Below are 11,888 nucleotides of genomic sequence, written 5' to 3'. Positions count from 1 at the left end.
TGCCATATTGGAAGCGCTCCACGAACCGTCGATCGGGATTGGTCGTCCGGCCATAGCGTTTGCCTCCGAAACGAGAGGGCGTCCCGGTGCCGGCAGCATTGAAGCGCTGAAAGGCGTCTCGACGCCCCGCTGAAACTGGCACGCGTCACATCGCACAGTTATGAGAGACCCGATATTCCGCTCTTTCAACCCCCTGCATTCTACGACCTCAGCGAGCAACTTCGCGCACCGGACGTATTTTCAACGTCTGCACTTAAAACATACAATGTGAAACGACATATGTCTTAATTAAAATGAAACCTTTCCACTTCGAATACATTGCTTGGATACATATAATAAAATAACATACACTTAAATGAAGAGTAAAATTATGATTTAGATACGCGAACTATTGTTATTTACATGTTATTATTTTATGTTACTTTTTCAACTCCCAGCGAATTGTTCTCGAAATAGCACACAGTACCCTAAACACTATATTTCAATTTCACCATCCAGTGGGAATTGAGATTTCTTTATTATGTAGAAGGGTTGAATTTTTTTAATCATCTCGGAGGAATTAAATCTTCCGCCATGTTATGCTAAGGGTTACTGTCTGTCAGCGTAATGAGAGACAAGGCAAGAGAGAAAAAACCAACAGAAATTAATAGAAATTTTTTTGATGTGTAAAATATTAAAAAATTTAAATGTGTGTTAAAAAATTCTAAAAATTAAATATTTGCTTAAAAAAAATTTTTTATTTTAAATGATGTATTTTTAAATTAAACTTAAAGAATGCAGAAAATATATCGAATAATATAATATCGAAATATAGAAAACAATTGACAGTCGCTTAAACATTAAATCCTATGGATATAACTAAATCTCATTTCAACTTGAAATTATGAATGGAAAGAGAGATAAAAAGCGCTAGAGATAATAAAGATTGTAAAGAGACGTCTCACATAGTGCGTTACTGTGTTTGTCGTATAACCACAAAGTGACGGAAAATATATGAACTTCTTAAATTACTTTCTTTGTCTATGTGGAGAATCTCATTAAAGATGTTTGTTTGTAATACACAAACCACGAAGCGTACAATAACTAATGACACGCTTAGAGTTCATTACAATGTTAATTTCACCTTCGGAAAAACTTAATTTATATTACAAAATATTATTTTTTTAATATAAGTATATTAGGATTACATATCTTATTTATTGATTCTAATTTTTTTATTCACGATATTTGATTTTATTATTTGGTTTTTGTTGAAAAATTTTTTCATATAATCCGTTCAAAATGGTGTATAATTGCAAAGAATCATGCATGATTAGATTTGATTTTAGGGGCAGCTTAAAAGAAGTTGGATAACATTGTGTGACAAACGGATTAGTCCTTCCATTCATTTTCTCTTCTTTCTTGGCCAATGGATTTCTAAGTGGACCAGTTCTCCCAAATGTTTTACGCGAGTGACCATGCGTGTGAGTCCGTTAGTATGGGCATCCTAGTAAAGTCATCCCCTTGGTAACGAAAGGAAGGGAACCGAGAGCTTTCTCGTGTCTCTCTCTCCGATTGTTCCGCGCCCTCGACCAATCTCCTCGGGTTTGTACAGGCAGAGTTTGCCAAACGCGTTTTTCGACCTTCCGCCGTCCCCTTATTGTTCAACCTTAAAAGTAATATCCCTCTACGTAACACGTCCTACCCACATTTCGCTGACATTATTTCTCCCTTGACCAGGAAAACGAAACTTTTCGCTCGATTGTGACATTTAGAGAGACGCTAAACAATCTTTATTAGACGAGAGATGTCTATTTTAATAAATATATTTTTGAACACAGTTTTTAAACAGTTCTGTCAAAAATTTAATATTTAAACATATACGTAATAACGTTTAATATTATAAAAATTAAAAAAATAAATTAAATAGAATTGAACGCAAAATATCATTTTATATTAGCATAAACAAATGCAAGTCTCATAAAATTGAGATATCGAACTTAATTAACAATATATTAAATATAAAGGTCAACAAGCAGATTTAATTTAAATTTGTCGAATTTCCATCAATTATTATGCGTACAACTTCGAGATAATATCTTTTCCACACATTAGGTAACCCATCTCTTCCTACTCAACTTTCATTTCTAACTTCGATAATAAATTCTGTCTCGGAGATTTAAATTCGATAAATTCCTCCAGAGAGTATTTTCACTTTTCTATTTTTAAGCTTTAACATTCAAGCCCCTTATGGTAAATCGAAACTCACAAATACAAATTAAATTTTCTATGTTAAAGAAATCACAACGACCAATTAATTGTAACGTTTGTTTCTTTGCGTGGGCAGTTTCAATTTTTTGACGTTCGTAATATATTTATTCGCTAAATATTGCAGTTAAGATGAAGCATTGCATTGATAAATATTATTGCACATGTGAATAAGTTGAATTTTTTTGAAATTATGAGTTTCAGACAGATAAAGGAGTTTTCTGAAATATCAAGCTGTTTTCTAATTGAATATTTTTTTTATAAAATGGATAATGAACATTTTTAAGTGGTTCGGTAAAGCTAAGTCTTCGAGTGTAAAGGTAGAGCAAAGTAAGATTTCGTTATGGAATGGCGTCGCATTAATGGTTGTACAAGGTAGAGAACTTTATACCTGCCGTGATAGAAACTACTAAAAGCTATATAAAACTCATGGTGACATGACCCGTTATAAAGGACAGTTATTAACCAACAGACCATTTAATTTGCGCTTCCGGTTTTTTTTTGCAGGCTGACATTTTTCCTTTTGGACTTGTAAATAAAAGGCCTCAAAGTGTACGGCGCCGTGGAGAAGACGTTTCACCCGTTCGAGCTGAGCAGCAGGTACGTGTTTTCCAAGTTGTTATATGTAGCTTTACATTATTAGTGTTCATTTATACTATATTTGAAGCAGTATTGAATTATTCATAATTTCGTAAAGACATATTTTAAATATTTTTACCAAACCTTTTATTATACAATTTTTATATAATTCATATAAGAATTATATAAAATGCTTATATTTCATATAAGAAGCAGTACAAATTTTGCAAATAAAGTACGTAATTAATATGTTTAATATTACAGGCTTTCCCGCGTGTTCCCCGGAACACTGCCCGGTATACAAGGTGAGTTACACAACATTAATTATAATTTGTATTTTATAATTTTTATTATATTTGTATTTAAATTATAATTTAGTCTTTTATTTTCCACAATTAATTTGATTAGAATTAAATAGAATATAATATTTTTTTTTTATAATATCTACTATAACATATGCTATATGAAATATTAAATTTGAATAAGTGTATCAAGAATAATATACGGCACTTGGCAATCAGTCGATAACGACAAGCGTACACCAAATATAAAAATATATATAACAAGGCAATGCGTTTTTTTCGCGTCAATGTGTGTAATATGCAGGTTAATTCCTATTAATTTAGTGAATGATCAGCTTCGAAAGCCCGAATGAAAATCTGCCATAAACCTATCCATTTCCTAGGTACGTACTTGCAGTAAACAGAGGATTGTATACAACCGCGTCACACTAAGCCCATAGCTACTAAACCGCGCGCATACTACCTATAAATGGGCGGGCTGCTATAAAGTCCATTCATGATCGCGTCGCCTGTACAACAAACGTCGGGTGGCTCGCACCTCCCGCGCGATTTATTACACTCGTATTCAAGCGCGAGTTGTGTTTCCTACTTAGTACACGTGTACTGACACGATCGCGATTCGAAATCGTCCTATTGTCTGGTTCGCCGCTGACAGACCAATCGACCCCGTTTTCGTCTCGCCGTCATATTAGATTCCATTCATTATATAATCAAGTATATTAAACGTCATAGAAATCTTCATATTTACTAGACACATCTTTTAAAGGCATTTTTGAAAAAAAAACCTAATTGGATATTATAATTGTACATATCTATAGTAAAAAAAGGTATTTAAAGGAGTCATTCTTTTTTGTTTGAATAAAAAAATATTTTAAACTTTATTTTGTTCAGGTTAGATTTAAATCTGGGACATTTAATTTATTTTATTAATACCGAAATAATTTTATTTATAGCAATAACATTTAATTTATTTTATTAATATTGAAAAAGTTTTATTTAAAGCAATAACAAGATTGAATTTGCGCTTCATAACTTTCCAAGTTACATATTTAATTATTTGTTAAATATTATATGTATTATTTTATTTATTATTTAATAATAAATTCTTTTTATAAGTGAAAAGCGATAAGATTTAAATTTATCTAAACTGAAACTTTGTCATGAAAATTTTGGTTAATTTGAAGTCATCGTGGAATTCTTAAAAGACTTTTGCATTTCTGATTACTAATACGTGATCATTAAGACATGATTCTGTCGTTGGTAACACAGTCTGATGGCACACGACATTGATGGACAAACAGATGGAAAGCGTGTGTGCTACTGGAGTTGTTGTCAGACCGTTTTACTTTACTGCCCATAAAAGTACCGAGATTTAGACTGCAATACTGCCATGACGTATTGCTCGCACTGCGTGTACATGCACGTACACACTATCAAAGATGACTGCGGCTGCTGCCAGGCGTGATCCATGAGAGCATTTCACTAACCACGTGACGTTTCGTGGGAAGGAAGATGCGAGAAGTTTGGATGCATTCCTAATGAGTTTCGACAGCTAGTTCGTTAAAAATAGTAATTGAAAATTTATAATTATAACAGCAAATGAAGAAATTGAAAGGAAAGATAAATGTGCGCTTATAGAGTTAAGGAGAGAAGAAGCTGTAATTAAGATAGCACGTAATATAAATATCAGAAAGATTAGTTATGAAGAAGCTTAGCTATCTGAAATGAACAAACCGGTCTCTGATAAATGTAACTATACCTGCGAATGCTAATATATAATGATAACCGTAAAATGAAATCATTAAATATAATTATAACCGTGACCAAATTATAGCTATAAAGATATTAGCAAAACAAGGTCGACTATTATTTATTACTATTATTAGAAAGAAATATTACTAATACAAGAATAGACTCATTAGAGTGTATTACATTCGGAGATAAGAATCCATTACGTATAACTATATTTTTTTAATTTATTATATTTGTAGATATATCAATTATGACTAAAGTAAGTAGATTTTTTTGTAATAAAGTATACAAGAAATTTAATCTTTAAATTTTATTGAAACTTTGATTAAAATTTTGTTACTTTAACATAGACTCAAGTTCCATTATAATTAAAAAAAAATGCTTTATTGACATAATCATATCCTTTTGAATTACAAAACATGAACAAAAAAGGAAAAGAATTTAAATCTCTCAATTCAGTAGTATATTTGTTAGTAGAAGACACTATCAACAGAGAGTATATATATATATATAAAATAGTATCCAGCCAAGTACAATTTTTTGTTAAGTACTGTAAGTGTAACTGCTATCGGTCCGTCGTCTAGTCTTTGTTTGTAATCGTTACATTTTTTTTCTCATTTGCCTGTGCTCTCGAAAAAAAACAACAGTATCGAAATTTGCTGGTTCATAATACTCGTCGAAAGGCAAGAAGAGCAGTCTCTCCGTAAGATAGTTGGTATATCGTGCTTGCTGGCCTGTGATGGTGGAGAAGAGGAAGAAAAGCAGATTAGAGCGCGCGTGGTAGGGGGATGGGGGGAGAACGCCAAGAAACGCGCGAGAGCGAGAAGCGGTCGTGAGAAGAGGGTGGGAGACAACGAGTCCGTCCGGGCTTCGCTTGCCAAACGATCCGAGAGATCGCGCTCGCGTCACTTTTGGCCCGTTCGACTCCAAGTCGCGGGCAGAGCTCTCAGTTGACGCTCAGTTCGGCTCAGCGAGGCCAGCAAGAAGAAAGGGGATTATTCTATATGTGTGTGAGCATCGTGCGTGTGTATATTGGCGCACGATCCTCGAAACTGAAGAAGCGTTCTACTACCTGCCGAGAGTCCTTCCGTTACATTACACTTAATACCAAGGGGTGATTTTACCTGATCTGATTGATTTGAAGATAAAAAAACGAGAGAGATAAAGGGATTCTGCTCTGATCCGGGAACTTCTCCCTCTTCTTAGACGACTTCGTGACGACTTCAAGCTCTAATGTTCGAATTTTCGCCGTTAGTGGGTTTCGTGATTGCATAGATTGCGGACATTCCACGCGCGAGAAAAACGTTTGATGAATCGCGCTCGGAACCCCTTCATAATGATGGGGTTGACAGTATTCGCTGATGATAGAGACGGGGCGACGTGTGGCTCGTATATGGTAGACCACTGGACGATCATAGCGCAGTTAGTCGCGCAGTGAATTAGCCTAACGAAGATCGACGGATTGCCAAGTGTCATAGCTGGTGCTCGCATTAAATTGCTCACTAGTTTTATAACGTTTCCCTCTTTAACGCGTGGCGATCGAGCGCAATCGCCTCACCGGAGTTATCGCGGTCCGAACGATGCACTAAATCGCGCTGTGTCATTTTGTTTTCGTTTCAACCCTCATCCTGCATCGTTGGATCGACCGATTGGACGACCGCATAATAATCTGGACAAATTATCAATCGACTCTACGATTGACGACGTTTACACGTGGGGACGTTTACTCACTGCTGTCACATCGATTATCTTACCCGACTTCGTCAACATCGTCATCATCGTCGTGGACGATTCTCATCGCCGCGTGTGGACCTCTCGTCCGCGGATTTGCCAAGCACTTTATCGCGCCCCCGTCTATCCTTCGCGCTGCCCCGTGCCTCTCTTCGCTTCTCTATTCCACGTTTATCTACCCCTCCACCTGTCTGCTGCGGCGCTGCACACCCTCTCTCCCGCCACCAACCCCGTCATCGGACGACGCGCGTACCCGCACGATTTTCCCTATCCCCACCCGCCTTCGCTCACTCCTCGCGCCTCTGCTACCTTCTGCACGCGCTTTCTTTATTTACTCCGTGAATTCACGGACAACACGACCGGCTCGATCACGATGAGCGCTCCGTTCCTCGATCCTCGGTGAAAATCCTCCTCCATCACGCGCACGTTTGTCGTGTTTTCTACTACTGGATCTATTATTCGCGGTCTACGCTACGTTTTTCGTTCGATCGGTGTTCCGCGAATACTGGGACAATCGCTAATCTACATACCCGCTTTGCTCATCACTACATTGTTATCACGATGACCATGCGACAACTTTCACATTTTGGGTGAACTCTGGTCCGATTTGTGCTGACTTATCGCGCGTAATTCGTGATTTAACTAAACTCATACGGCGGTCACGGGACCATCACCTACATCAATCGACGCGGACGTCGGCATAAATATTATTATAACATCGGCAATAAACCGTCATCATCTGCACCATCGCCGATCACGTGGCTTGCTCGACGGCGACGCTGTACGATAATGTTCACGCCGCGCCGCTATGTGGCTCCGGCGTGGGCCACCCTGGCTCGGTCACGTCGATGGGAACAGCAACCGGAGCGGGGAATTCCACCGGGGTGACCTGGTGGGCCATGATGAACGGTTCCCTCTACGAGGACAGTCCGCCGCCAGTTCCACCAACAGCTTCGACCCTCGTATCGATTCAACAACAAACAACCTCGACACCGGGCTCTCATCAAGCGACAACACCGACTTCACCTGGTGCACCGGTATCATCGGCAACGACAGCGCCACCGGCGGCTACAGCAAGCGCCAGTTCAACCTCGCCAAGCGCTTCTTCGGTAGCGAGCAACAGTGCAGCTGGACCACTTCATATACCAGCCAAGAGATTAACAGCGACACCAGGAGGTGGTGGTACCACTTACGGAGAAGTAGCTTGCGTGGAATCATCAGGCGCGCCAGGTGGTGCGGGCGCAGCAGGCGTGATACGGCACTCTCATTCAGCGGGCTCCCAAGGCGGCTGGAGTTACAGTCCGCATCATCCCCAGGATTCCCACTACTCGTCCACGGCGGGCGAATCGTTGAACCATCATCAGACTTACGGGGGTAACAATCCCCCCACGTACTACAACCTGGCGGCCGATCCCACCTCGACCTCCGGTTCCTCCAGGGACAACCGGAAGGCCGGGCTTTTCTGGTCACCCGCAGCCGCTACCGCTGGATCTGCCAGTACCGCTGGATCTACCTCGGATTACAAGTCCTACAACTCAGCCGGCGCGGCAACTACGACGTCGACTACCGGTGGATCCACCACCGGAGCTACCGGCGCCGCCGATCCGGCCGTGTCGTCCTGCCATCAGAGCTTCTCTCAGAGTTGGTGCAATTATGCGCCATACACGACAGCAAGGCATCACCATCCGGTCGACACGGCTGGACATCATCATCCTCATTCGCAGGCGGGAGTACCGTATCTGGCGCCATCCGCGGCGGATGACCGCGGTAGAGTCGCTGCCGCTATGGTCGCTGCGGAAGGTGCCTTTCCTCATGATGGATACGGCGGCCTGAGAAACTATGGAGCGCCCGAACCTGTTACTTCGAGTCCCTACCCACCTCCAGGTAAGCATCTACTCCGATTTACCAATTCTTTTTATTTTTTTCGTTTTTAACAATTGCTCTCGAATCTCTTTTAAGTTTATATATATAACAAAAAAATATAACATTTTTATTTAATAATGACACACATTATTTTCGCAGAAAAATTTTCACTGTTGACATTTATATATGTTATATGTGTTTTGAATAATCGGACAACAATGTGGAAGAGAAATTGATTTATTAGAATCTTTTTTTTCTACTGTTTTTGTAATATGGTAAACTATTGTCAACACTTCTATACAAAGATATGTTTGTAAACTTCAGGTAGTTTTCCGTTTTCACAGGAAGTAATCATAAATCGATTATAATATTCCTCGAACGTCACGTTAAGAAAGTCCATTGAAATCAATAAACATATGAAATCAAAATAGTTAGTTCCTTAACAGCTTGACAACTGAACGAAGATGTTGCGAGGAAAGACATATGTAACATGCTACGACAAAAGGATTGCCTGTAATTTACATTAATTGCACGTGACTTCCTAAAACGGGCGTCTCGGGTATTCCTGGACGATCCTGACGAACTTATTCGACAAGTAAAGACCACAGTCATCGTTCATTCACATCGTTCTCTTTTGTGCTTCCTCCCTTCTCTGTCCTTTTCTCGGGACCCTGCAACCCATGAAACGTCGCATGAGCAACAACGAACGGCGGCGGGTTTATTGGCGGCCGTAACTCGTAAACTCTGGCGCGCGCCTCCGATCAGCTGATCCGTTCCATGACCCGTGCAGGCGTTCAGTCTTTCCGGCTAACGGCTGTTTCGCGCGCTTATATTGTCGCGACTGTCTCCCCATTATTTTACTTTGGAACGATAATTTTTTTCACATCGACTAAAGTTTCCCTTCAGAAAGATTAGTATTCTCGATACGCTGTGCTGCTTGGCAATGTTCTTTCCGCAGGAAAATACTTGTAACCATTACGAACGCTTAGAATAAAAGATACCTTTTAGCAAACATTAAATATATACTTTGTAAAATGAGTCATTAATCTTCTTATTTTTTAACATTTGTTCGGAATACTTATTACGGTATATAAATCACTGTGATAATAAAATACTTTGCAGAAGTGACATTAATTTATAGATACGCGTCTTTTATTACGATACAATCGATATATCACAGATTGTAAATTATATTCAACATAATTATATCGCGACGGCAATGTCAGCTTTTCATTCGTGTAGAAATATTTGAATTTCATATCAAGCGTATAAAGAGAAGGTGCGTCTCAATCGATCGTTGGCGTTCGTTCGTCGTGTCCTTCTGAAAAAGCTTCTACGCTCGTTGTTGAAATTTATCGTTACTTTGTTGCTCGTGCGAGCGCCATTGACGGCACTTTGATAACCGAGATAACATTCGCGTAATCAGCCGCGAGCTAATCGTAAGCGCACGGAAGGTAGATGTGTGTGTGTGTGTGTGTGTGTGTGTGCGTGCAATGCAAGCGTGCCGTACATACGAAATAGTGAAACGCGGGCGCGCACCCGGCGTATAGTTTAAGCGTAGCCCAATAGATGGCGGGTCCATTATCTTTGCTCGTTCGCTCGAAGACCAGAGTGTGTGCCGCTTCCACTGTATCGCGTCGAACCATCCCATATTAGTCCAGGTAATCTCCGAGGAATCACAATGTCGGCCAGATGTCCCCGGTACAAGTCGATCTCTTCCGTGAGATTATCTCCGCTTTATCGAAAGAACACGGCTCTCCAAGCTGACTGTCAGTCCGCATTTATTACCGCGGATTCGTATCCACGCTTAATTAAGCCTTTGAGGCGTACCGGTCATCATTATGCGCACTTACATCATGGGCCAGAATAAATTTAACATAAAGTATGGCTTTATCAAGTCCATCGGTTTTACTATGAAATAAAGTATTCTATCCGTTTTGTACGAAAAATTTAAATGGAAGTTTACAATTTATTTGCTAATTTTTATTTAAAAGAATATATGTATATATATTCTTATGTATTTACTTAACATTTTAATTCGTTGAAATAAAATTATGTCATTGAATAAAAAGTTACTTAGGAATACGATAATTGTTTGATAGCCCTATTCTCTTAAATATTTAAAAATTAAGTTGTATAATTAATAAAGCATTTCCATTGCTCAGTATTTACAATACAATATTGAATTTATAGATCACATTTTAAAAAATATTAAAATATTTATCTATTTCTTGATTTATATACTTAATTTGTATATTTTAACTCACATAAATTAATATCAAAAATATAGAATAGATATGGAAAATGTCGCGAATACTCTCAATCGATATTACACTCCACGTCCCAGACCCTTATGGACCCTTTGACTTTTTCTATCAGAAATCAGGTATCAATTCGAGAAACTTGCTACAATTTCTGATCAATCACAGATATTTTTCGATCTCCCTATATTATACGAATCTTATTTTTTATTCTTTTTATTGACTATATGACTTTGTTTTAATTTTTTATATCTTTTAGAATATATATATTGTTTTTTTATAACTCTAGGTAAATAATATCTTTTGATTTTTTAATATTTTATGAACTACATATAATAAATATTTTAAAAAACTTTTTAATATCTGACTCATATTTGATTAGATGAATATAAGATTGATTTAAGAAATGCTTGATTCATTATGCAATTGTCATAGAGTAAAAGACCATATTACTGACAGTGTATACATTACTGTCAATCAAAATTAAAATGCATTTTGAGGTGGAAAAAGTATATCTTACATTGTTTTATTAATTTTTAATAGAATTTGTAATATATCTAATTATTATTACAACAGTTAACTGAAAATGAAAATCAATCCTTTAATTACAAATAAAACTTAAAGTTCGAGAAACGCATTTTTCTGCTGAATTAGTCCATTTTTATTAGTGAAGTGGATAATAAGTAGTTGCAAAGATGAGCGATTGTACGAAAATTTGTAAGTCAAACGAAAACTCATTTTTCTGATGAAATAATGTTGAAATAAAAAGAAAAAAATTAAATATTGAATAAATTTATTAATTTGTATAATGTATTCATTAATGCCAGTAATATATTCACTTTTTTGTATTTTTCCTAATACTGTCAACAGTATTATAGTCATCAATCACGAAGTGAGCATAATACTGGCGTCTCGTAAAGACAAATAATACAACCTCAATGTGTCAATGTCGACGTGTGTCGTATGTGTCTTTAGGTACCCAAGACTCAAGTTTGCTTGAATCATCGAATATTTTCGAAGGTATTATTATTGTAACACACTATTATTCCAATACTAAATACGATAGATATTCTAATACATCGGATATTATTCTCAAAATATTATTCTTAGATATTATTCTCAAAATTAAAATTATTAAAAAAAAAATAAAAAG

General features: G+C 37.6%; 1 protein-coding gene across 2 annotated transcripts in view; it reads left to right on the top strand.

The window, feature by feature from the left end:
• Nucleotides 1-3,103: 3,103 nt before the first annotated feature.
• The window catches only part of LOC108723525 (homeobox protein Hox-D9), a 12,322-nt gene continuing 3,537 nt past the window's right edge, over nt 3,104-11,888 (top strand). The window contains exons 1-2 of one of the 2 annotated variants that reach the window (XM_018449349.1): nt 3,104-3,131; nt 7,470-8,495. In XM_018449349.1, the coding sequence (XP_018304851.1) occupies nt 7,511-8,495 (985 nt within the window). In that variant the 5' untranslated portion in view covers nt 3,104-3,131; nt 7,470-7,510. Of the gene's footprint in view, nt 3,132-5,791; nt 8,496-11,888 lie in introns of those variants that run through there. The other variant, XM_018449348.1, reaches the window with a different exon arrangement.

Source organism: Mycetomoellerius zeteki, unplaced genomic scaffold (assembly GCF_001594055.1).
Source record: "Mycetomoellerius zeteki isolate Tzet28-1 unplaced genomic scaffold, Tzet1.0 scaffold243, whole genome shotgun sequence".
NCBI classification, from domain to species: Eukaryota; Metazoa; Arthropoda; class Insecta; order Hymenoptera; family Formicidae; genus Mycetomoellerius; species Mycetomoellerius zeteki.
This window is presented reverse-complemented; position numbering and strand designations above follow the sequence as displayed.